This window comes from Dicentrarchus labrax, unplaced genomic scaffold (assembly GCF_905237075.1).
Source record: "Dicentrarchus labrax unplaced genomic scaffold, dlabrax2021, whole genome shotgun sequence".
NCBI classification, from domain to species: Eukaryota; Metazoa; Chordata; class Actinopteri; family Moronidae; genus Dicentrarchus; species Dicentrarchus labrax.
Window position 1 is genome coordinate 4166237 of NW_026136708.1, and position 27267 is coordinate 4193503.

General features: G+C 38.7%; 1 protein-coding gene across 1 annotated transcript; it reads right to left on the bottom strand.

Annotated features, from left to right (window-relative positions):
- On the bottom strand, positions 1-23903 carry LOC127368521 (alpha-1,6-mannosyl-glycoprotein 2-beta-N-acetylglucosaminyltransferase-like). The gene is made up of 2 exons (XM_051409433.1): positions 23765-23903; positions 1-3203 (listed from the first exon to the last, which is right to left on the bottom strand). The coding sequence occupies exon 2, from the start codon at positions 3074-3076 to the stop codon at positions 1847-1849; it is 1230 nt and encodes a 409-aa protein (XP_051265393.1). The 5' UTR covers positions 3077-3203; positions 23765-23903; the 3' UTR covers positions 1-1846.
- Between the last annotated feature and the right edge of the window lie 3364 nt (positions 23904-27267).

The following is a 27267-nucleotide window of genomic DNA, read 5'->3' on the forward strand; positions in this document are numbered from 1 at the left end:
TGCAATTTCAGCCTTTTATTTTTTTCCCCCATTTGGCAAACATTGAGTAAACAGTGAACATCTATTTCAAGTGATTATCAGAAAGAAACAAGCAAAAAAACAGTTGGTCTTATTCTCAGCAACTGTACATCTCACCAACTGAGGAATCATCAAACATCCCGTACATGTGAGTGACATGTCATTGTCACAAATCATCTTTGTGTATAAGGCCCCCTTTGCCACGGCCCTTAAGAACTGATTGTACTTTTCAACATAAAATAGAAGATCATCGATTTCATTATCACATTCTTTTTGTATTTCTTGAGCAGTAATCTCCATAAGGCACGCTCAGGTGCACCAACATGAGGTTGAACCACTCTTCTGGAGCTGTTGTCACCTCTTACGAGTGCGGCAATCCTTTTACCTGACTGTACGGTGAAGATTTGTGTGAAATTAACATTCACATTCCATTTTCCCTCAAAAATCTCATGAATACAGACACTACAAAAATATCTATCAGGAGAACTACAAGTCCCCAGCACTGACACATGCATAGAAGTATTCTGTTATCAGTGCTCCTTCAAAAATCTCTTTTAAACAACTTTAGGCACAAAGTAAGGAACGCACTTATGGTCAGCTTTAAGGCTGATAATGTGTTCATGCGGTCATTACTTTACACTGTAAAAAGGCAGCTTCAACTATAGTTTGACTATTTAATAATAAGTGTCACTAGCTATTAAAAATAATGCCAGAAGAAACACATCTGTCTTTCCTTCTTATAAAATCTCAGTACAATTTATTCTAAACGAAATCTCTCAGAACAATACTCCAAAAAGGTCGCATTTCACCAATCAGAAAGCAAATACACAATCACAACTAAAAGAAAATGCCGTATCAGGCCAGCTCTCATTGTTGCAACCAGGGATCAATCCAGCAGGGAGTAGGAGACTGATTGAAGTGGTGTCAGTTGACCTCACCTCAAAAACTGAAAAAATAAAGACCCCTGGTTATAGCAGACAGAAGCTGAAGGTTACATTCAGTAACACGTATGCCATTATGTACATGATATCATTTTGACATTAAAGATCAACTTCAAAGAAACAGTTACTGTATAAACCTCAACCTTCCCAAATATTTCGGATTGTCATACACATTTTCAATAAACCTATGCAACAACAAAAAAGGCACGTGTAATGTACAGACAGTACATTACACGTGCCTTTTTTGTTGTTGCACTTGAAACTGTACCATTAAATTTTTTTTTAAAACATAGCAACAAGATGGTTCATGAAAGTATGACATGAATTCACCACAAACCAACCCACTGAACCTTTTAATTAACATCCTGTGCTGTTCTCAGCTAAGGAAATATATTTGTAAATATATAAGTGAAAATGTGTGTGTGTGTGTGTGTGTGTGTGTGTGTGTGTGTGTGTGTGTGTGTGTGTGTGAATATGCACACTGATATGGTTTACTCTTGTTTCCCATCCCTGTGCAATAAATCTAATCTAATGTTTTGGCCTGTAAGACACCCAGAGATAAACAAACCTGGTCACATGAAATTGAACAGCGTGACTGAGCCAGCATGATTATACATATCACAAATATTAACAAGAGTCTTTGGCAACTTTGCAGCTTTGGTGAATGAAAATAAAAGATTTAAGAAAGAAGTCCAAGTCTCGCTGTGTGCATGCAACATGCGTGGACTTGATTTGGTCCTACTTCTTGGAAGACCTCGCAGGAAGACCCTCAAAGAGAAAACCCAACACACCGCAACCTCTGAAACCCTGAAAAGTTGTGTATGAATGGCACATCTGCAGAATACCAATGAACATTTTACCCACATTACTTAGAGAAAAGTTATAGTTCAAAGACGTTTGCCGTAGTTAATGCACAGAATATGGTCTCGAACGTCTCCCCATCCTCCGTTCTTCATGTGCGCCTTGTGCTCCACTGCCTCTGCACCACTAAGAACAAGAGATGGCGGAAAGAGGCCCTCCTTGGCCGCTTGAAGGCCCTCCTCGACCTTCTGTGAGGCCCATTCGGGCCTGCAGTTTTCCTTCTGGTGAAGGCCACAGTCTCCTGTGTGGAGAACCCTGGAGCCCTGTGCCGCGAGCACTTTGAGGGGCTTTGATATGCAGGTTCCCGAGAGGTACCTCAGGGTCCAGTCCCAGTTGTAGTCGTCGTAGGTGCAGAACTCGTTGTTGCAGCCCATCAGTTTGTAATACACCTCCCTGGAGATGGCCATGCCTATGTTGTGTTTAGTGGACATCCACCCAGTGGTCAACACCTTATTGGTCAGTGTGTTAAAATCAGTCAGGCCATTGTGGTTAGCCAAAGCCAGCATGTCACAGTCTGGGCAGCTGCTCTTTTTGAACTCAATCATTAATTTATAGAAATGGAAGAAGTCAGGTAAGATGTAGTTGTCCTCCTCCAGAAAGAGTACAAAGCCAGTGTAGCCCTGCATCGCCTGCACTCGCTCCCACACAAAGTGCAGCTTCCACCACCAGTGGTGTTTGGTTTGAGTGATGAAGGCCTCCCTGTAGTGTCCATAGGAGTCCGGGTGTTCTGCGTTGCGGCATCCTGTTTTGAGAGCGTCGGCCTTGGATATGTCCCGAGGGCAGTCTCGTGGATCCTGCCCAGGAAACTCTCCTGGATACAGCTGAGTGCTGAAAGGGAAATAAATCTGCAGTACTTTGCAGAAAGTTATCCCTTGCACAATGGCGTTTATTTCCTCTGAAAAATAGTCATGGCTAAAGATGAGGAGGAAGCTGTGGACCTCAGCAGCTTTCTCCAGTGACTTGATGAGCAGCCTGAGGTACTCAGGCCTGTTGTGGACCTGCACAACCAGCACCAGCTGAGGCTCCCCTGGAAACCTATCTGCATTTTGAACACACTGCTTGTAATTGGCACTGTAAATTGACTGAGTCAATAGTAGGAGGGAACCGAAGTTAAACTTCACACATGGAACATGACCAATTCCACTGGTGTCATTGTCGGAAACTAATAGCACACGTGTTGAAGACAGGAGAGTCACAACTGCGAAGGAAACACCCAGCAGCGCAAGCAGATTCTTTTTGTGTAACCGAAACCTCATTTTCTATCGCGTGACTCCTCGTAAAACAAATGTCAAACTTGTCTTGATGGCTGCTTCTCCTCTCGCAGGACTGTCTTTCCACTTGAAACCCGTGTCACTTGCCAAACAGTCACTTGTTTTCTGCCACCTGTGGAAAAAGTAGAACAAAGCGAACCGCGTGAGTGAGCATTATGTACAAGCTATGTGTTCATTTAAGCTAACTTGGCACAGTTAGCTTCATTAGACTTACCCCAAACCAGGGATAACACCAGAAAGGGGATGATGGGTCTATTATGATACAACTTATTGAGTGCTGACATGTACAATCCAGCCAGCGGATCATTGTCCTACCTTACTGCTCTTCAAAGTGAAACTGAGGTAACTAAATCTACAAAATCTGTTTTATCTTGTGACAAATTGTCAGTCAAACACAGACAAAAGTCAGTCTTGATGAAATTCGCTGTAGAAATCGCAGTAACCAAGACAAACTGCATTAAGTGTAGGGACTGCGCTCTGCCTTTGTTAATAAATCCTGTATTTCAGCCAGTTTCAGGACAATCCAAGGTTCTCATCTGGGAACTCATACTTGTATTATTCGCTAAGTCGCTTATAAAAGATAGTATTAATAGTTTGTCACTGTGCTAGCACTAGCTAGCCAGCTTGTTAGACGGGACAAGGAGTGCACTGGCATTAGTTTAAAGGGAGCAACAACCATAATCAAGAGTACACTATCTGCATTTTTCGGGGTCATAGGTCATAGAATTGGTCATGATTTTTAAACAATGAAAATTACTAAAAGAATACATATTCTATATCTCTATAGGCACATAGCTGCTGTTCTATATATAATGCATTTGGCTGGATAGTCAAAGTTTTCTCAGTTTCATTGTGAGCGTGGGTTTCTGAGTAGGGCAGCATGCTGTGTTTTAATTAATTTAATTTCTACAAAGTCATCTCAATATAAAAAACAAAAAAAAAGATCATCACTCATCTTGTTTTGTTAGTTTTTTTTTTATCTTTTAGTTATCATGTGACAGTTCCTGTTAATCTGTGTGGGTGTGATTAATGTTTCTGAGGGAGAGAGTTCAAGGCATGGCGCTTCTTTGTCTACAGGCGTCTGTGCAAATCCCAGGGTGCCAAAAAAAATATATAATATATATAAAAAGCATCTGCAATCAGCCTACCAAAGCACAGAGGCAGAGGTGGAAAATAGTTCAATACATTTACAGTATTTCAAGGGGATTTGCTTTGTCCATGTAGAAACATGGCAGTTTGACATTTTAGGAGGAATACATTCCTCTATTGGTATGGTAATTGATCAGCAGAATTCCCTTTTCACCAAGTTCTTCCTACAGTAGGGGTGGTTCTAGATAAATATTCATTGGGTGTCCAGAGGGTAGCATGGACACTAGGGTTGGCAGAAATATATGCTGATTTAATTGCAAACAATCAGTATTTGCTTGGAAAAGCCCACAAAGCCTTTTGAAATAGAGAACATTATATTATTGTGGCACATAATAATAAAGGATTGAATAGAAATATCTAATGGTAGCATTAGAAATAAATACATTGTTTTATTTCCAAATCTGTGGCAATGACAGCTCATTAAACTGATTTTGGTTATGTTCTGTATGTATGTTTTTAACACATCAACTCGAAAAACAATCTAAATAAACGTCTTATATTTGACAAGATTTGACCCCAAACATTTTAGTAGTGGCAGTTGCCACCTCAGGCCAGCCCTCTAGATCCACCCCTGTCCTGCAGATGTTGCAGAAGTAGCCTGCATCTGCAACAGTCCATGTAATCACAACCACTCAAAAATGTGCAATTGCCTGCTGCTTACAGCTTTTGGATAGCCTCGTGCTAAATGGTAGTCTATGAAACTAAAGGGGAGGATTAAAATATGGACTGTACGGTGGTTAAACAGAGGACTGGAGTCATGATAATCAGTAATAATAATGTTATAAGGAGTAGCTAAAGTCTAGACCTGCTCTATTCGAAAAGCATCCTGAGATAACTTCTATTAGGAATTGGCGCTATACAAATTAAATTGAGTTGAATTGAATTGATAAACACTGTTGAGAGACCTATTTTCTGCAAGACTCTTCGACTTAGATAAAAGGAAGCATTATTATGCTCCTTACATCTTATTAAAGCAGGAAACTGTGTTGATCCAGAAGCTAGTTTGTCAGGATAGACCATGTAATGCTCAGGCAGATAAATACCTTTAACAGATAGAGTGAGCATGAGTCAGACACTCAAAATGTCATTTTGTATTGTAAACACTAGATGGTAGCAGTCAACCACAGATCACTGGATGAGGCTTCTAGTTTTTGGGACATCTTGTGATGCCCTGTATAACAGTAAACTACTACATACACCCAACATAGTGGCTCATCAGTGTCTATATTATTGTAATTTTGAATTATTGATTGATTATATCTAATGTGATGTGAGTTGTACATGCATTAACTGTAACTTGGGGAATGGTATATGAACAGGGTTTATCCATTGTTGTCACATTTGGGCACTTTTAAAGGTCCGGTGTGTAACAGACCTAGTTAGACCTTTTTAGATAGTAAAAATGTAATATAATATTCATTTCATTAATGTATAATCATCTGAATATGGGAACTGTCATGTTTGTACAGTTGTCCCGAAGAGAGAAACCAAACTCTGGCACTGGATAGGGCTGTTTGTGTTTTTTTATGCATGTTTCGTGGCCTAGTCTCTACTTGGGGAGGGTGAAGCGAGGGAGTTGAAATCTGCAACTACACCGCTAGATGCCACTAAATCCTACACACAGGACCGAGGGTTCCTGGGTGTGTGTAGTACGTCCACCACCACAACAGCTTTCTACAATCTAAACTCTGGATCGGAGTTTCATCCGACAGGCTCTTTACAAATATTACTCTTCGTGAGTTGTAATTGGCTGCATTTCAAGAGACCGCTGCGTTCGGCTGAGAGCAGACATTGTGCACAAACTTAAATTTTAAAAATAAATATGAGAGGCAAAAGCAATAGCAATGATTATACAACATAAATATATTTTTCATCTGCAGGCCTTCCATCTGCATACGGCATGTTTGAAAAGTACACTATGTCCTCATCCTCTAAATAAAAAAAAAATGTGGAACTAATCAATACATGGCATCAGCGCTCTTCCTCTCTGATGGAGCCAGGGAGCGAGCAAGCCATTTGTCATGCCTTAGTCTTACACCCTTATGGGATACAGAACAGTTCAATTATACAAATATTAAGCTTCATTCCTGTAAAGGAAAGTTATCTACTCTTATTTTCTGCTTTGGTCTGCTGTGTATTTGTTGCAGCACAGTCCCCTCACAGGCGTCTGCCTTGCATTTGTCCAGGCACAGTAAACACACTGGGTTCCTGATATCTCCCCTAAAAAATAAAAAAAAATGTGTGTTTTTATTCAATTGGATTCATATAGCTAACTCTCTCATGGTTGGATTACAGATTCAGGGGTCATTAAAAACCTTTCATGTAAAATATTACTGATTAATGTCATCAAGTCACTGAAAAGGCAGTTTTTTGATTGCAGTGTGGCACTACTGGCTGTAGGGTTGGCTGTGGATTATTTAATTATAGATCCTGTTGGTGATCGTCTTCACAACCTGAAAACATAGGTTACTCAGATTTGAAAGTGCTAAAGAAATGAATTGAATGGGTATTCCAACAATTTATTATTGTACTTCTTAAACTTTGTGAGGGATGTCTCCTCTTTTTGACTGGGGTGGCCCAATAGAGCCACTGACCTGTGCAGGGGTGGCATTAGGTTAAATGCCCAAAATCTTTCAAACTCAACAACCCCAGTTTGTAGCACAGGCTTTTGTTAAAATAATAAATGAAAAAAACCCTGATAGCATCATCTGGGTTTTTTTTTTTTTTAGCATGAAAGTTTGGATAGAAATACTTGAGACCCATAAAGGAAGCAGCTGAAAGGGTTCTCTTTAGACACACTGTTGTATTTCAGCATATAAAGTGTTAGAGGATTTGTTTCAAACCTTTGGCTAAATGTATACTGCTGCTGTTTGCAAACATGTTGACCAGTGCAAACAGCATTCCACTGCAGGGAGGTCCCCACATCTCAATGAACAAATGTTACAGGTCGCCCCAGAATGCTAAGTAATCATCAAACTACAACCTTTTTCTACACCTGGCCAGCAGTTTAAGAGTTACTGTATTCTTCAGGTCTTTACATTGTTAAAGACACATCCTCCCTCTGTAATTGTTGCAATAAACACTCAGTTAGTGGGTTTTGGAGAAAAGCCCAAAAGAACAAGAGAACAATTATTCTGATGCACAAGCTTCCTCCTGCCGCAGAAGAAATATTACTAACGAGCTTACACAGAAAATAAACTTGAGACCGAAGACTGAAGAAACAACAGGATATGAGCGTGGAAATCATTGTGGATTATATAATCTTGCTGCTCTCTGTGAGCACATCAAATCAAAACACACTCTCTCACTCACCACATGTGGAACCAACTGTTTTCTTTTACTCTTCCATGAACTCATAACTTAATTACTGCATGTAATGTAATACATGTGAATAACATAATGAAAAGCTATCAACACCCTTACTTGTTGAGTTTGATAGAACTGTGTGTGTTTACATTACATATTATGTAATAAGTGATTACATTTTGCACAGGTAATCACACACTTATTAGGATTTATATACTTTATATATATCTTGACGCATTACAACAATAAAATACATGTTAAATTGTTTGTAGATACATTCCTGGGGCAGACAATTGTTAACAGACAAACACAACAATGATTTATAAAATTAAAGACATTATAATGCTATCAACTGACTGCTGGGAAGCCAGTGAGGGATCTATTCCGGTTTAATGCACTAGTAGGGCCTCTAACAGTTTTTTTGCGGGATGCACTTTACAATTGCTACTGCTGCAACCTGAATCATGGCAAAGCATTTACACATACCTGTCCACCCTTGCAGTGTCACGCTTTCAACTCATTCTCATTCTATGGTCAATTTAGCAAAAATAAATATGCAACGTTCGATTACACTGTCAAAATAAAGCAACAAAACTACTTGGTAAGGTTTAGGAAAAAATCCTAAGATACATTAAATACCTGAAGCAAGTTGACTTAACAGAAGTCAATGTAAGACACATGGGACTCAAACCTTTATCTAACTATTCTGAGTTTAAAATATTTTTATAATAATTTTCCACCTGTGAAAATAAGAACATCTATTTTTAACCTGTACGCCCTAAAAGGAAAGTGAAGAAAAATGTTCTAAACTTTAATTTAAACTTACAAAAACGATTTTCACAGGTGAAAATACATATGTAAACTGAGAAAATTTACTTTAAAAAAATTACCTGTTTTAAAATGAAGGGCTTCCGTAAAAAAACAGCTGTTTTTCACTGCTTGTTTATAATGTTGCAGTTGCAAAGATGGCATTGTAAGTTTTTGCACACAAGCAGATTTCCATTATTAAACCTCATACACATATGCACAAACATAGTATGCTGAGGTCAGTTATTTGTGGCCTGTGAAACAGATTTTTCCATATGTACAGTTCTGCGTTAGCAACAGCCATATATGCTGCTATTTTCAGACATTTCCATTTGAACGGAGCAACAACAGAAAGCACAGGAAATCTTCACTCTATTACACAACATTTACTGGTCTTACAAAGATTATAAAAATGTCGCAAAAATCTTTATCCTAATCCTCTTCATGATGCATTCATATGTTTTGTTATAACTAAATGTGTATTTAGTACTCAAGTATTCCCATATGCACCAAATCTAGCCAAAGATAATTTGAACATATGTTGTACCCCAGCATTAAATCCTAATTTCTTAATTCAAGCACGTATGATACATTTTTAAACATCCAACTAAGTAACTTTCCAATAGGATTTATAGTCCAAATGTAGGGTCTACACAGAAAGTGTACAAAACTGCCAGCATTCTTATGTTCCGCTAAGTTATTAGGAGACATTATGAAATTTAGATGTTTTAGTGGGATAGAGACATAGCCAGCAAAAATCAATTTTAAAAGTCAAACAATCTCAGCCTCAAGTTTTTCAGCCCATTGTGAAAAATGATTTGGACACATTCCTAAATGCTGAAACAAGGCTGAGTTAAGATTTACTATTGTACTCAATGCACATGACAGAGATTAAATGCTGTTTTCAGCCATTGTGATTTACAGATTGTTTCCACAACTTGTTTAAAGAGGGATAAAAAGTTGAAAATGGATCTGCCAGGATTGTCCAGAGACACTTAAAGGGCGCAATGCTGGATTACATTATGGGAGCACAAACAGAGGAGTTTCCCTGCTTTAACTCTGGCTGAACCTCCCTCTGATTGCATCAGAAATGTATTCACTGTAACAGTAAATTAAACACTCAGGACAGTGCTGAAGACCATGAAGACCTGCTGAAACCGTGCCACTAAAAATGTTATGCAGACTGTCCAATGCTTCTGTGTATATACCTAAAAATAAATATCAATAATCAATATTTTTGTGTTCATAATTGTTACCCAATTTTGCAGGTTCCCACAACTCTACAGAGCTTTTTCGCATCTTTTACCTAATTGTTTTAGTGTTATGACCTAAAACTATTTTTGTTTCCTCTCATCTGCATCTTTTTCAGATGGTGCAGGCAGCATTTTTCAGCCAAAGAAAACACTGAGGCCTTGTCTACACGTCAAAGGTCTCTGCATGAAACGGTAACCCTTTGTTGCCGTGTGGCCTTACATTCACATGTCGACGTCGTTTTGCAGGCTAAAAATTCAAACTTTTGAGAACACCACCGTAACTGTCACGATGTAAACTGCAAAAAACGCTTTCACTGTGAAAACAGCGATGACACGGCCCCATCTCATGAATGACTATTACGTTATCAGTCGATTGCTTCAAAAGAAGAACAACAACGGTGGACCATCGAGCGGTGTTTGTGCTGCAGGTTCTGTTGAGATAATTAATGCTCTTCCAGCAAAGTGTACAGTTGCTGCAGCATTACTGTGATCAGCAGAGACACTTTATTTACAACCACCAAATACTCAATTCACTTCTGTGTGGACATTTTTGGATAGGACATAACAAAGTCAAGAACAAAGTTACACTGCCACCTACTGACCTGGCATGCACACTACAACATTTTCAATCATTTTGCAGGAGGACAGGAGGATTGTTTTCACAATGTGTTGATATAAAAGAGAAGGAAAAACTTTTCCTTTTTGAGCAAAACCACTGTAATGTGAACAGTGCCTGACAGTACACGGCACCAAACAGACAGAAAAATGTGGGCCTGTCAGTAAAATGATCATGAGTTATTAGTAAATGAGTGGTACAAGGTAGCGATTTCTGACAGAGCTTATGTTACCAACTAGCTTGTAATAGTGAAGCACATTTGCTAAATCAGCTTTAAACAATGATAATATGTTGATGATGTGTTTACAGCTTGTTGTGCTGTCCCCAAGTGGCCAACAACACCTAGTAATAATGCTTTAAAATGTCAAAACATCAACAGCAAAATGTGCTTTTGCTGATACAATGTATCCTTACTGTGTTCCAAAGGCTGACGTTTTCACCTAAATATGATAGATTTTAGGTGGAGTGTCACTTTAAAAGTAACTTTTCAAATTTGTAAAATGCTTGTGGTTGTTGTAATTATTAACACTTGTTTATTTTGTTTAAGAGGATTTTTTTTAAGTCGTAACTGCACAAACAAACTCTGAATTCACCCAGATACATCAGGGGTTGACATAGCAACCAGGGGAATAAAAACCAACTACAGCGTTCTTGAACAATCCCATTGGTCGAAACATCCCATTATACCAATTGTGAAAACATTTCTTGCGTGATAGCCTGATGATAAAACAAATGACCTCATCATACTGAAAGCCACAACAGGGAAGCTCGGCCCTCCTGGGGTTAAACCCAGCTGGTTCAGCTCAGAGAAAAACTGTGAGCTAACTGCTAACAACATGTGTCTGTGTGGAGATCAGACAGAAATGAAAATGGTTATATTCTTGAATTTTTACACCTAGAAGGACCAAATGAGAACAGGAACAGCAAAAAGCTAATTCGGCATGCTTTCAATGGTGCCTTTTTGTCAAAATGTGAACAAATATAGCTAAAAAAAAACAGCACTCAAGTTACCAAGTCACAAAGTAGTGGCATATACAATAGTCAGAGGAGTAGGCCTACCAAGACAGCTAATGTCTTAAATGAGAAACAGACGTGACAGAAGGTGAGTGTGTGTGTGTGTGTGTGTGTGTGTGTGTGTGTGTGTGTGTGTGTGTGTGTGTGTGTGTGTGTGTGGAAAACAGAGAAAATCAGGAAAATAAAATCATGGGACAAATGCAGGCCAAGGTGATCCAGACTGGGAAACATCTACAGTGAGCCACGCAGCGAGTTGCCGAGCCAGTGTTGTGCTGTGTGCCAGGGTCATGACATGGAGATGGTGAGAAGTAAGCAATAGCAGATGAGAGCGTGCTAGTCATGCAAGAACGCCCTCGTCTGACACCCCAGCTGGTCTTCCATGCCAGGAAATGAGAGAATGTGTGTGTATATTTGTGTGTGTGTGTGTGTGTGTGTGTGTGTGTGTGTGGTGTGGGGTGGGTGGGTGTGAATGCAGGGACCAGTGGGGGAGTTGGTGATGTGTTTAAGGGAGATCTTTTCTCTTATCACACAGCAATGTGAGTTGTAAGTTGTTTCCAGTTAAGTCTGTCAATGCTAATATCAATTCCTTTTCATTCCAATAATACTCTCTCTTTCATTGCATGAAAAAACTTTCTCAGCAAACTTTTTGTTAAAAATAACACATAAGACCTCACACATCCTGCTCCAGATCAGATTCCTCTTTTCCCTCTCTGAAGAATTGTGAAACCAAACAACTGTGGATTTAGGGTCATTTCCAAGCCCACCCTGCTGTCAAAAGCAACTGATATTTTATTCAACCTGAGGATTTCTACTAGTGCCAAGAATGTTTTGTGCAAGTCATTGTTCTGTGCAGGGGGATCAGCCTTGGAGGCAAAACTATTTGCCTTTCTTCTAAGGTTTCATCATTTTAGATTCCATTCCTTATAGATTTCTCTGTCCTTCAGTAAACAAAGATTGGGCTCTTAAACGTCAACTTTATCTAATTATTGCATGTCTACATGATGGAACAATTGTAACACATCTTATACGAGAGTTTTCTAAGTAACTGATTTCAACTTTGAAGCATGTAAAGTCTGTAACACCCAGCCATTGCAACAGCTTCATTATCTGAAAATAAGATCTTTAAAAGTGGATCTGACACGTCATATTCATTATTTCTGTTCATTATCCATCTCTGCTTTGAGTTGTGCCTGCTATTTCTTTTAACATTAAACACCCAAACACATTCTTGTTCATACTCATCATGTTGATAATTTTGTTTCTTATAAATATTAAAAAAGATCTAGAGATATTACAAATTATTTTTCTCCTTTTGTTCCGTTAACCCGTTAGCATCTTATTACTGAAAGTGAAATTGTTCAGAGTTGTACACGATAAGAAGGATATGCTAGGTTTTGTGACTTTTAGTCAGTTTTTAATATTTTTTGCTGCTCAGATCTCATATTCAGGGTTGTAGCTACAGGACTGAGAACAGCAGTTATTTTTTTAGCCAGCAAGAGAATTTTGGTGGAATTCAGATTTTGAGTCAAAGACTTTATATTTATCAAACTACTAAAAGTTACATTTTAGATGTCACTGAAATATAAAAGTCAAGATATTTCACTCTTACTAATGACATTTCTCAAACATTAAGAAAACTCGAGGGGAAATCTCTCAAGTTAGTGAAGTGCTTTACAAGTTTTAAATCAAATTCTTAAATTTTGAATTAAACTAATAATAATTAATGACAATTTACTTTTCTCCTTTGAAACACTTTTTTAGTTTTAGAAACAAAAAAATCTGTATTTAAAAAAATGTTCAGAAAAGTCATTGAAATGAAAAACAGTTAATAATTTAATATTTCCAGTTGCAACTATTTCATTTTCAACTACCAAATGAATGAATGTGGTTCACAGCTCACTGATTTATAATAAAAATGTATTTGTTTTGTTTCCAAAACTCAAAGAGTCAAAAGTAAAATAAGTAAATTAAATCAATAAAGATTATAGGTTGTCAAAACGTTTTGTTTGTTTGTTTATTTAAAAAAAATGAGTTTGACTTAAAACTCAAAAAATGAATGAAGCCAGTTGCCTTCAATTATGAGTTCTCTAAACTTTTCTTTTATACCATGTGCAGAGGAGAGCACACATCCCCTCAGACATGCTTTGCAATATATTCTTGGCTTTAATGAACATTACATAACTTGAATCAGTATGTATATTTCAGTGTCAGGAAGTTTCAGCTAGTGTTTGTAGCCACTGCTTTGCAAACAACAACAAAAAAGCTGTAATGATTTCAATGGCAACCACTTTCTGACATTATGATGGTAAAGTCTCCCAGAATTCCCTGCTTCAGTTTGATTATCTTTTGTTTTCATTTCACCCAGTACATAAATATATAGACATAGTAATGTCTAGATATAGTGTTTCGTGTAATTATCTGAGTATCTCAAGCTGCAGTGGTATTTATTCCCGTGGTTTCCCGTCTATTTCTATTGATTCCCTAGTAGCAGAGAGATAAAAGAACGCGTGCAATTGCAGTCTGGAAAGCACAGCTGTTGCAAAATTCTGGGGTAAAACATCTTCCAAACATACTCGTGACTCTCTCCTTTCCAACTGAGCAGAATTTGATTATATTATGAGTCTAACAGACGGACTACAGCTTTTATCCATCCACTTTCAACAGCCACATTCAAGAAGCATGTTCTGGATCCACCCTGCCAATTAGGCTTAACAAAGTTTATCCTTTTTGAAAACACTGTTGATACTCAGCTGTGGAAAGTTGACTTGTTTGCTTGTGGTTTGCAGATTTCATGTAAAAAAAAAAAGTTATGTGAATTGGGGAGCTTAACATTTTCCATAACAATCACTCATTTCTGTCATCAGCAGCAAATCAGGCTTCAGGGTTTTAAGTATTGTGTTTGTTGGCTCAGCCGAAGGGCACAATGCTGAGATAGGACAGAGTGTAACGGAAGCTCGACATCTGGTTTCAGGCCTCTTGGTTCACATCGAGGGGATACGGGCCCAGTTTCAGGAGAGTTTCTGCTGATTCCCATATGCTGAAGCTACAAGTGTTAGGCAGACATCTGTAAGGGAGAGAGATGTTGAACTGCAACCCAGTGCTGTGAGTCACAGAGGGGAGGAATGTTTAAAAACAAATGAAGAGAGATTGATGGCGGTGGAGGAGAAACCAGGAAGTGTTTGGTGGGGACGTTGGGCTGAGGGAGTTCTTGAACAATTAAGACCAACACTTGAGGAAACAAGTGGGGAAAAAGTGTGGTTGTTTGTTTTTAGTCGCAGTTGCCATAGTGTCCAGCAATCTGTGATGTAATCTTTAAGACGGGGACTGGGCTGAGTTATTGAGTTACTGTTTGTTTTCCTTTATATATGTTCGGCCTGCTGTACTCACCAGAGGGGGAATAACATGCAGCAAGGGGCCACAGGTTGGCTTCGAACCCATGGCTGCTGCAGCAAGGATTTGGCATCGGTGGTATGAGGTGCCAGCTCAGGTGAGCTATCAGGGCCCCCCCGAAAAACATTCTTGATTAAGTAGTTTTTACTAGGTATTTTGTTTTCACAGTACAAAATTAAGTCAGTGTAAAAATCAGTGGTGTATTTTTTTATATTTTTATATTCGTTCTATATTTTATTCTTATATCGAACCATTTTTGTTACACAGGTTCCTCCGTTCATTCTTTCATTCTTTAATTTTAATTTAATATTGTCAGTTTTTTACATTTGGATTTCTTTTTTTGCATAAGAAGGAAACTTTACTGATGGAGGTTCTATTTTAGTTGTAACTGATTGTTGTTTCGTTGCAAATTTAGCAAAAAGCAATTCATTGTTTACAATAATGTTTAATAAAACTGATAATGTGTGTGTTAGATTTAGGTGCAAATGATCAAGCACTGACTAGTCAATAATAGTAGTGACACAGAGGCGATGGGGGGGCCCCCCTAAAGAAGGACCCCATAAAGGCTTGGGCTGGCCCTGTTAATAATGTCAGATAGAATCATTTATTGCTGTAGCCAGTCACTGTTTTTCACAACTTTTACTTTGATACCTTAAGTGGGTTTTGCTGTATTTTTACTTGAGTAGCATTTGCAATGCAGGACTTTTACTTGTACAGTAATAGAGAAGTCTGACAGGGCTGGTGTTGGGACTGGACCCAGGAGCAGACACCCAGACAGTATGGAAGGTTTAAAGGGGGTTTTATTCCACGCACACGCACACACACAGGGGGATGAGGGCGCCAGAGCAGGAACGGGTGGGTGAGATGGCGAAGAGACCGGAGACACAGAGGCACAGGAGAGCGGACACAGGAAGCCAAACAGCACAAGGGACCCTGGGGCACGGGAGAGAAACGGTTAGACAAGGGGACAGGCACAGGGAAAGCACAAGAGAGCTTGAATCGCTTAACTAAATACTGAAGGGAGCCACGAGAGTTACCACCACATAGGCTGAAACAATCTGGCGAAGAATGGGAGGAAGACCGGGGTTCTTGAAGACTGGAGCATGATGAATGATTGAGAGCAGGTGAGACAGCAGGCAGCAGGTGAGGAGAATGGAGGCCGCACCCTCAGGCACACAGGGAAGGGGGAGGAGCAAAGGGAGCAGGAGGGGAGCAGAGCCATGACAAAGTTATCACTGTTGTATTGGTACTTTTACTTCAATAAAGAATGTGACCTTTTCTACCACCACAGGCTACATATTCATGCCATTAAAATATTTCTCTTTTTGAATTGAATAAAAGCTTGTCTTCAAATAATCAGTCTCAAATTAGAGCCAGACAGCATTAACAAATACAGACTGTGGCTAAGTAAAAAGAACAGTTCTCTAACATCTCACATTCCATCAGTTCAGTCATGTCAAACCCACAACTCTGGTGCTCTCTGAGCTCCTCTCCTTTATCAGGAACACAGTTTTCATTCACTTATGAATGCTAGTCACTTCTGTTCTGAAGTTTTGGATATAACAGAACAGATTAATTTACAGCCCAAAATAGAAGCAAGATGTAAAATATGATACAACATTAACCCCTCTATTACTGGATGAGAATGTAGTACAGAGCAGACATTTCCCCAGATGACCATAAAAGTATTATCATTTATAAGGACAAAAGCTCAAGTTCAACAAACTGGCAGGCATCACAAAAACTCTTCCAGTTGTCTGTTCATTTGAATAAACAGACGCCTCTCTCCAGACAATGGACAGTGTCTTGAAATATAACCATGAAGACCTTCCAGAAGTTGTCAGCACACATGCAGTTCATCTTTTCTTGTTTAGAAGTTTGAAAATACTCGTCTAAGTCAAGCCACCTGTTGTTGTGACACTGTAAATGTTGTAACAAAACTGGGTCTGTGCAGATTTTTTGACATTTTATTGGTATCTGATCTGTACAGTGATCCAAAAAGAAGCAACACAGCACAGTGGTTCCCAACCTGGAGGCGATCCCTTGTGGGGGACAAGGGATCGCCAGAGCTTCATGGGGGTTGGGAGGCTATCTTGATTTTAAGGCATATAATGCAACTAAATGAAAACATACACAGAAGCCCTATATCTCAGCATTTGGTTAGCTTCTGTGCACAAGAATAGCAAAAAAAAACTTTTTTTAGGACTACATGCATGGGATTCTCACTGTGGCAGACTTTTTAGAGGAGGATCTTCCCAAAGAGAGACGGGCAGACAGCTGACTGATCCTTACAAAGAAAACAGCTGGAGGATTACTAAGGAAATACCAGCTACTGCACAACACAGCAGGAGTTAGACAGTGTCTATATGTGTGTGTGTGTGTGTGTGTGTGTGTGTGTGTGTGTGTGTGTGTGTGTGTGTGTGTGTGTGTGTGTGTCTGTCTGACATTCTTCATATTGGAGTATTTGCTTGTTTTGTTTAACAAAACAAAGTATTGTGTATGTGACATGGCCACTGAACCAGCTCCACTTGCTGAGGAAGACAGCGGACCTTGAGTATTTTATGTATATACTGTACATATAATGTGTGTAAAACTCAAAGTAAAGACAAGGGACGACCATTCCCTTTTATGGTCTTGGGTGTGCATGCAGATTTTAACTGTCAATAAATAACTGCCAGAGCGTCATCCGTGCATCCACTGTGTATGTTTATGTGATATTATATTATATTATATTATATTATATTATATTATATTATATTATATTTTTGTGTATCATAATACAATCTAGCATCCATGAAGAGCATCTTCTGTTTGATACCATTTATGTTCATCCTTGGTCCTAGGAACATAACATGATTAATTACAGCTACTCTGGAGAAACTGGGAGGCTACCAACCATCAGCAGGATCATAACTTTCTGTGGGCTGGACCAGTTCCTGAAATCGTTTATGTTCATTCTCTGCCAAAATGATGGAATGCATATAAATGAATTATAGGCCTTGGTTGAGGACTAATTACCACTCCACAAATAAACATTTTAGATAAAATTCCAGATTTTCATTCCAAATATTATGTCCTGATATTAAGATGGTTATTGTTTGTTTAATTGTTATTTGTGAGTTTATTATATATATTATTATATTATTATTATTATATAAAATATTGGTCTTGCCAGTGGGTGTGGCAAAATGGCTCAATAGTGCCACCTACAAAATTTCCAGCCAAAAAAGCAGCCCTGGCATAGGGGTGTTTCCCCATTTTAGACTAACTTTGGAGCATTATTTAGCCCCCTTCCCAACATGTTAGCATGACATGGTACCAATGGATGGATTAGTTCATCTAGTTTCAGATGATAGCAGTATCTTCGCCCGAGCTTTAAAAAAGAACCCACTACAGCCTCTGAAAGACAGTGGAAGAGGTTAGGATAATGGGGGGGCACTTGGGGTGGCTAATTACATGTGAGGTGTGACCACCCTAGGCCGCCCCTCTGGACACACTCCTGCCCTAGCGTCCCGTTTCACCGGCATGTATGGAAAACAGTAGTTGTGGTGCATTTATAGTTAAAAACAGCTTTGTGAGAGTTAGAATTAGCACTTTAGAGGGATCTTTACCACATTTTGTCCACTGGAAGGGACACTGGGAGGGAACTTTATCAAGTTTTGTGTCTGAACACACTGTGCAGTGATTCCGTACTTAAAAAATAAGCAGGAAAAAAAATGGTCAGCAAATTTTCAGCCCCTTCCTGAACCTGGACTTGCGCTCTCTTCTTCTGCCTGAATTATGCAGCACAATCAAGGCTGGAGTCCAGCAATGTAAACCATGAGGTGATGTTATTTGACAGGGCCAGATTTTATGAGGATTTAAAATGTGCAAGGCAACTGAAGGTAAAAACTCTAAACTGTCCTCTGGATGGAGTTATTCTCTGTTGCATAACTGTGGACTAGTCAGTGAGGGCGTCTATTATTGTGCTGTTGCTGAAAATTCTCCTCTGGTTTGTTTCAGACCTCATACTGTAGGCCCGCACCCCAGAAAATGACACTAAACCATGAATACTGAGAATGATTCCCCACATGTTTTTAATCTGGTCAGGTCAGTAAGAAAAACACACCCTGTGGAAAATTTTAAAATTAAGAGAGGATTAAACTTAAAAACTGGTGTTTACAGCAGCGTCATGGACCTCCTGTCTTACTTTTTCCTTTCCCTTTCTTTCTCTTTTCTTCCCCAGACATCGTGTCAGAGTGAGAGCACAGACCACAGCTGCTGCTAATGTCACGCTGGTACTGACTGTTCAGTACTAGCCTGTTCACTAAATCCCATTAATCATTAAAAAAGAATATGGGAAAAAGTACAACAGCAGGAAAAATTTAAAACTAGTTTATTAAAAAGTTCTACTGTGGCTATTTTGTTCCTTATAGTGATCAGGACTATATTCACATGCACGCAGTGACCAGGCAGCTGGCCACAGTCCAGTCAAGGTCTTATTCGGGTTAAGATGTTTACATGAACCTTTGACATCGTGCACTCGACTGCCATTGCCTTGAAGAAACCAGTTAGCAAAATGTTCCCGTCCTCCTTCAGGCTGTCTCATCGTGCCATAAGTTTAGTGTGTGACGGCTCATGGAGAACTATACATGTGTGTAAATTTAGCCACTTTTATATAGTAAACACAAGAGAAGAGGCATTAATCCAACTGAAACTTTGAATTTACTTGGACACATGGAACTACTGTTCTTTCCTAAAATGGTAGAAAATGCCCTAGAGTAAGCAGAATTCGTCTCAGTGTGTACTGAAACTAATAAAAAATCCCTCAATTTTATTGCTTATTTGGGGCCTTTTGTACCATTTTAGGGGGAAAATTTTGTCAAATGTGGCCAAAGACTAAACACAGTATGATAAGAAATTGGCTGTATCTCAGAAACTACAAGGAACACAAACAACTATTTGAAGTCATAATGAGTTAAATGTCAACGAAATGCACACATTTCATATGGAAAACATTTAATTAACATAATTTTAGAGTTTTTCCTTTTTAAAAAAAAATATCCTGATTTTGACCATGGATCAAGTGTGATTATTCCATTTATCTCAAAATGTATAAAAAAAAAGTTGTAGTGTTAGATACTTGTCAGTACCAATTTTCAAGACTTTAGACCAGTCAGAACAAATGTTATGGCATCTTTCCATATCATACTAAATATAGTCTTTGGGTGCTGTTTCATCTATACGAACCTTTTTAAGTCCTTGACCAACACTTTAAAGCAGCTATAAAAGATTTTTTTACAATAAAAATGCATCAAATGACGATGTGAAGACGATGTGACAATGTGAAAAGGGTCGCTCGTAGTAAAGAAGCAGAGAATTAACACTTGAATCTGCAGCTCTCCTCAGCTTTACAGAGCTTTATAGTGAATTTCAGCTCATTGTTTAGCTGTCAAGCTTCAACTTTACTGCTTTGGTTTACTTTCACTGCTCTCAATGAGTTGTTTTGCTGACAGGTTCACCATATCAGTTTAAAAGGACACAATATGTCAGTATTGTGTTCACAACTTGTTTTTTCTGCCCCAAGGAGCAATAAAATCATTTACTGTGGGTTTAAAGTTTACCTGCTGGTTGCTAACTTTAGTAATTGAAACACTTTAAATCTTCATTAATGGTCCAGTGTGTAACATTTAGGAGGATCTCTTGGCAGAAATGGAATATAATATTCATAGGTATGTTTTCAGTAGTGTATTATCACTTGATTATAGGAATTATTGTTTGTTCCCTTAAAATGAGCCGTTTTTATCTACACATGTCTGATGACATTTGTACATTTTTGGCTCTGATTGGTTGTTTTCGTTCAGGCCCAGCGGATTCTTTCAAATGTCATTAGGAGCAATAGGAGGATCCAAGGGAACATGATTTTTTCATAGATTATCTGGCACATATAATATATGGGATATAAAGTTTAAGCAAATATGACAAAAATATGTTTATCTACTGCAGCTGTAGAAAGAAATTAACAAGGAAGTAAAAGTGCTTCCATGTATCCATTTATTTATCAGAGACCTAGCTTTAAGAAGATTTTAAATTTTTTAAATTGGTCCTGGGAATGAGTTCAGCTTCGATTTTATACCGATCCAGAGACCAAGCAGTCCTTTCCAAAGCTGTGGTGTTCCGGGAAGTTTTATAAGAAGACTCATTGTGCCAATTAACCAAACCCTGCGCTTTGGTGAGTCGGCTTTTGAGTACAAATCAACACAAGACTTACTGCTGATTATTCCACTGAGCAATTTGAGCAACAATGATGACTCTTTTTGTGGTTTGTCTTGTTGTAAATGCATTATGGAGTTCTTGTGGTCTCCCATAAGACACCCGTTAAAAACAGCCAATGGCTGACGTCTATGGGGTTTTAGAAACAATGGTCTCTGGTTGTAGGAAGAACTAAATCACCGCAGTAGCACAGGAGAACTTCTATACATGGAACAGAATACAACTGGCACAGCAGCAAGCCACTGTCATAATGGATTTATGGCTTGGCATATTAGTAGTGTATTTTATTATAATATCATTGCCACAGCTATTAAATGACCTCCATAGTGACACAAACAATGTTGTTGCCAAAGGGGATGTGTGGACAAAGACACATTTTCCTCTCAAATCATCAGCTAATAAAAACCCTATCCAAGTACTGTATGTTAGTAACACTGTGAGAATCAGGTACCTCATCAGGGAAGGAGCAATTTTCCAAGGCCTTGAATATGTTGGCTAACAAGCACTGAAAAATTATTGTCACTTTTTGTTTAATAAGAGCTGGCACACACATTCGGATAAAGGCTCAAGGCCACTTAGGAAAGCCAACAGCTGACAAGGTGGACCCTTACAGCTAAAAATACAAGAGGTCACACTCAATGGGTTTGCTTGTCATGCATACAAAGAACATTGAGAATGATAACATATTTGTTATGGCAAGTTGGAAGTGCTTTTCACTGTAACTCACCAAAATTCAAGGTACGCTGGAATTGGCAAGGGACGGTAATTGTTTCAGGTCTGATTAAAAGTACAATACTGGAAGTCGTGAGCTAAACGTTGTCCTCTTAAAGCAATTCTAGGTAATGTGATCCAATAATTTTTTTTTTCAAATTTTGAGAAAATCTCTTCCCATGTGTGCACTGAAAATATTTGGACACAGCCCTGGCTCTGTAAATGGAAAAACAAAAAAAGTGGATCAGGCCGAGCCACACAACACTAACTTGTTATTGCAGCTAGGATCTGTGTGTCAGGTAACGTTAACTGCCCACAGACACTCAGCTTACGAGTTTGTCAAGACCTGCTGTTGTTGTGATGTTAACTATAGTAGCAGGAGAGTGGTGAGTACCGCAGTCTCGTCCTCTGCATGATAGCTACACAGTAACAACTGTAGTGTAGGAAATCAGCCATTATCCTCTCACCACTGCCTGCCGGAGCTTCACCACACCATCTCTTCAGCCACCAACAAGTTTTAAAATAAAGCCTTGTTTTGGTTATCATACTCAACCGAGAGTGTGTTCTGCTTGTGGGTTCCTCTGTTTAACATAACAATCATGGCATTTGTCATGGGATTGGATTCATCCAGAATCACGTTCCCCCACAATAAGGGAATAAAATTTTGAGTGCCAGGGGATTGATGAGTAACTAACAGCTACTGAAAAATAAATTATGATTAGTAACTCCTTATCAAATTTGATAGTAAGCAGCCAATGTCATTTTTATAAAATTTTACTTTTTCTCATATTTGCTGAAGCTATATCCTGACAGTAGTGCATGAAACAGTTCATCTGTGAAAAAAACTGGTTCCTCTGGCTCGTTCTAGTGCTGCTAATGGTATGTAAGAATCCACCGGGCCTGAATTAAAAAACAACCAATCACATCCACGAAAGACGGTTGATGATGGTCTCATTCCCAGGCCAGCAAATACAGATGCTTTGGGATCCTGGGAATGAGCCACTCAACAATCGGAGACAATCAACTCTCAAGCTTGCAACTAAAAGTGTCTATCTGTCTTTCTCTGCTCTGATTGGTTGTTTTCTAGGGGGAGCCAGAAGAACCAGATTTATTTCACAGATTCTCTGTTTCATGTACTAGTGTCAGAACACAGTGAACATTTCAGCAATAATAACAAAAAGTAATTTATATAAACATTACCTACTGTTGCTTTAATTTAGTAACAAGTGTGGAACAAATCAAGAACAACTCGATTATGGAATTGAACTGCTTTTGTTATTTCTGAATCGCTCCGCACTCACTTTTTAATTAACTAATCATTAGCTACGTCATAAAATTTGATTAGGAGTTACTCATTAACTAATGGTTCACTAGCAGTCTGTTCCTCATTTGTTCTCTGGTAACTACTCAAAACGTTGTGTCCCTTATTGTAACATGTGACCGTTATTAATTTGACATATTTTTTATATTTTACTATTTTCATCCAGTGAACACATTTTAAATTTTGTTGACAAGTTATACGACTTCCATGTGTTGTTCTCGGGTGCCGCTGGAAAGACACAGTGCTTAGAAGGGTGCATACATACATTGCATGTACATTCATACACCTGTCAGTCCCAGTGATCACACCTGAATTTCTCGTCTGGCCATCAATTAAAGAAAAAATCCACCAAGACGACATTCTGTCACAGTGAACTTTTCTTTCCATCCTGAGGGGTTACAGGCGCACTTAAAAACCGGTTTGTGCAATTGTCATGTTAAAGATATCTCCTTTACATGCAAAGTAGATGGTTGTTTTTAAAACCTCTTATTTGAGACAATTTTTTATCACTTTTGAACCTTTTTTCAGTTACATGCACCTTAATGAGAAAATACCAAGTTAAAATGATAAACATGTATCCTCTGCATGTTGTAGTATTGGATATAAATTTCCTCTTGTGCCTGTGAGAAAATAAGATCAGCCTTTATTGATCCCCACAGGAGAAATTCAGTTGTGATCACTGGGATTGACAGACGTTCATGGAAGGAGACAGAGACGGCTATTAATTGAAGTTTTACCTGCAGTCATTAATCTATTCCTGTTTATCTATATTGACAATCTCTTATCGCAAAATGAAAATACCGGAGAAAAGGAAAAGTATTATTGTTTTATCATAATAAATCGGCTTGTCTTACCATACTGAAGGATAGGTAGAGAAGCAGGGAGATGAAGCTTTGCAGATGGAGGTTGGTGTTGAACCTTTGTGGATGATTCCGCTCTCTGCAGATCTACCTGTCTTCCTGTGTCTCTTGTTAAGCAGCTCCTTCTTGCCCATGCCCCTGAAGACTGACGTGTAATACATTCTCAAGAAGTTTTGTGTCCCCAAACTGGCTTGGTTTGTTACACAGAACAAACTGTAAAAAGCGTCACTGGAGATTGGAAAAGGGCAGGCACTTTCAAAAAAGGTAATCCATCTGTGTATCACGGGCAAAAACCTTAAAGTTCTAAAATAACAATATTTAAGAACATAGGTACTTCCTGGTCACTTCATGTTTGAAAAAGGATGCTTTCATCATCTATTCCTGATATATCATTTCTAAAAGCAAATCAATATGTCAAATGGTGTCCCATTACATTTATAAAGTCAGATCTGCAGCTATGATTTCTACTCAAATAAACCTTTATTGATCCCCGGGGGGATAAATATATAATAAGAGTCTGAATGTGCATTATCAAATGAGTACTGATAATGTTAATGCTGAGAGCTGAATCCTTAAAACATTGCAGTAGTGACAGAGCAAACCAGAGTACTGCACATTGATCAGAGTATTGCACATTAACCATAACAATTGTTACTGGGTGAGCGATCTAATGGACGTGAGCATCAAAGTTTGGCTGAGCAGGTTCACCGCTCTCTCCTCTGTTTTTGAAAACTTATTTGTGGCAAGAGAAGAAGAAAAGTATTATTACTTTATCATAATGATTATTGTTATATTAAAGTGGCCCAAACCAGAAGTGATTTCTGCTGTGAAAAAATATATTTAAAAAATCGGGTTTGGGCCTCTTTTGCCTGCAGTGTGAATGTAGCCTTAGTATACTCACTTCTCCAAGCTCCACTACACCACTGAATGTTGCATCATAGTCCGAGATTATATTATTTATTATCTTGCAGGCAGCTGATCATTACTTATCAGAAAATGTGGGATTTCTTCTTCTTTGAATCAGTTCTAACAGGCTTTGACCAAACAGCTCATATGTTAGCACTAGTTTAGAAAGCATTTTGCTTCAGGCTATAGCTTGGCCTGTCTGCTGTCTGTATGATGTGCAGCTATTCGCCTATCCCCATTGGTTAAATTAAATCGTGGCAAAATTGACCAATATAAGTCTGACGGGGCAAAATATATGAGTGGTCAGATGTCGGACGTTTTTAACAAACAAAGTTACCCAGACTTTTTGGAAAAAAACAAAAACAAAGATGAACAATGAAATTATTACCTAAACTGTCTTCTGTGGGCCCACAACCTGCGAGGTGATAAGCTTAGCAGCTACTGTAAGGTTTGTTCTGTAAGACAGTTATCAGTGGGAAAGCACCAAACTCAACTGTCCTTGAAGGTTACAGCAGAATCTGTAATTCTTTTGACAGCAAAAGGAAAAACAATCAACCAGCCAGACGCCTGTTACTCTGGAAGTAGAGCGGCTTCATCCATTGCATGTCGAGGTGTCCTTGAGCAAGATCCTGAACCCTAAATTGCTCCGGATCAGTGTATGAATGTGTGTAAATGAGTTTCTGTTTGTGATGGTCTTCAGCATCACTGTATGAATATGGGTGAATGTGGCATGTAGTGTAAAAGCGCTTTGAGTGGTTGGTACTATCTCTGGGATTCAAGCGTTTTAATCAGTGCAAACCTCTGAAATGGAAAAATTATGATTATGAGTGACTGAGGCGTAAAGAAGTGTTATTTCATTATAACAAGACTATCACAGAATCACTATCAGAAAGAAAACTGAAAGCACTGCTGCAATATTTAGTAAAAAAAAAAAACTGAAATTACCTTTTTATTTGTAAAATAGTTAGCTCGCTAATGCTAGCTTGGCTGGCTCCCTCGACTGTGTGACCCTAGTGTTGAAGGTGCTGGTTCGTCTTTGACCTACTGTACTTCCTGTATTTGTGTGCACACAGTTTATCATGTGCAATGACAGATTATTACAGACGTTGAAGTACGCTGCAGGGCTTAACAACCTGTCTGACTGCTGGTGCTAGTGGCCCCGTCAGACTACTTTGGATATGTCGCCGTGTTCCCAGGTCTCAGCTCTTACTTTGGTAAGTATAATGTCATCGTAACCAATAGAAATGTTGTCCAAAACTACAAAAATGACACCCAACTGTAATGAACTGGAGTTATCTCATAATAAATTACATTTTTACGGTCATCCTAAACCAAAGTGTTTTTCTCCCTTATGCTTCTTTCATACATAAATTGTTATCTTTTTTAGAATAGTTCATATTATTGTACAGTTACCATTGTCCTGCCACCTAATATAACACATTCAACACATTCTCACTCCCAGCTAGTCAAATACTGATACTGGGTACATACATGGGTTCAAGTTTGGTGTTTGTTCGAGCCTTCCCTACACCTCTATATGCGGGCTCTCTCGCTCTTTGCCAAAATTCAAAAGCAGGTGGGTCCAGAAATGACACTAGTGGGATGCCTACAGTGTCATATTTTAAAGGCGACTAACCAAGTGGCAGTATTTGACAACTTGAAAGCGAGACCGGGTTTATTGATTTCTTTATTTAAATTTAAGTAGGCTTTCTAAACTTTTTTAACACATGTTTTTGTAATGAGAGACTACAGATATAAAGTCAAACTCAACTTGATGACACTAAATTGAACTCATCTTATGCTTGCTGCCAGTAAACTGGTTTCCCAGGATGTTCGGTCCAAAAAAGATGCTCCAAAAATGTTTTAGATTAATGTCTTTGATTCTAAGGTCAACAGAATCCCTTGTGGCAAAATGAGCTTTTGTCTTTATTATATCTGGAGTGGGAAATTAATCATTACCTGACAAAATAAGGCAAAGCACTTGAGCATATGTCCTTTTCTGTGGGAGTGACTTTGCTGAGAAAAAGGAAGTGCCTCCCAATTGTCATGTAGTTCTTGACGTCACATCATCTCTGTGACCGAATTACATATTAATCACTGTTTTTTTTTAATACAGCATTGCCTGAGTGAATTGCACATTCACTCACACTCACTCTTAGTCCTCACACTTTCTCCACATGTAGACTAAACCAGCGTGCAGTGACACACACAGTGATCCAGGCCAGACAGAAGCAGCAGGTCACAGATGACGCCAAAGGCCTTCCAGTAATGTTTTCACACAGGGGACTTACTCCTCTCACAGATTGCTTTGTTTCTACGTTTTTCCACTGCTGCTGTTGGAAAGCGGGGGCCAAAATTGTTGCCAACTCAAATACTACTCACTGTCCAGGACATGTTCTGCAGAACACAACGCAGATGGAAATTTTTGTCCAAAACTTAATGATGCCAACTCTGGAAGGGAAGTGCTGTTGTTACTTTTGACGTTTGTCTCATGATATTGTATGTAAAGCTTCACATCAGAATAGAACAGATTCCTAATATTATGTAGGTGTATATGATTTTTAATGCACTCATAAAATATGACAGATTGT

Excerpts from the sequence above, each read along its gene's own strand:
- LOC127368521 (XM_051409433.1), bottom strand. The coding sequence starts at position 3,076 with ATGAGGTTTCGGTTACACAAAAAGAATCTGCTTGCGCTGCTGGGTGTT.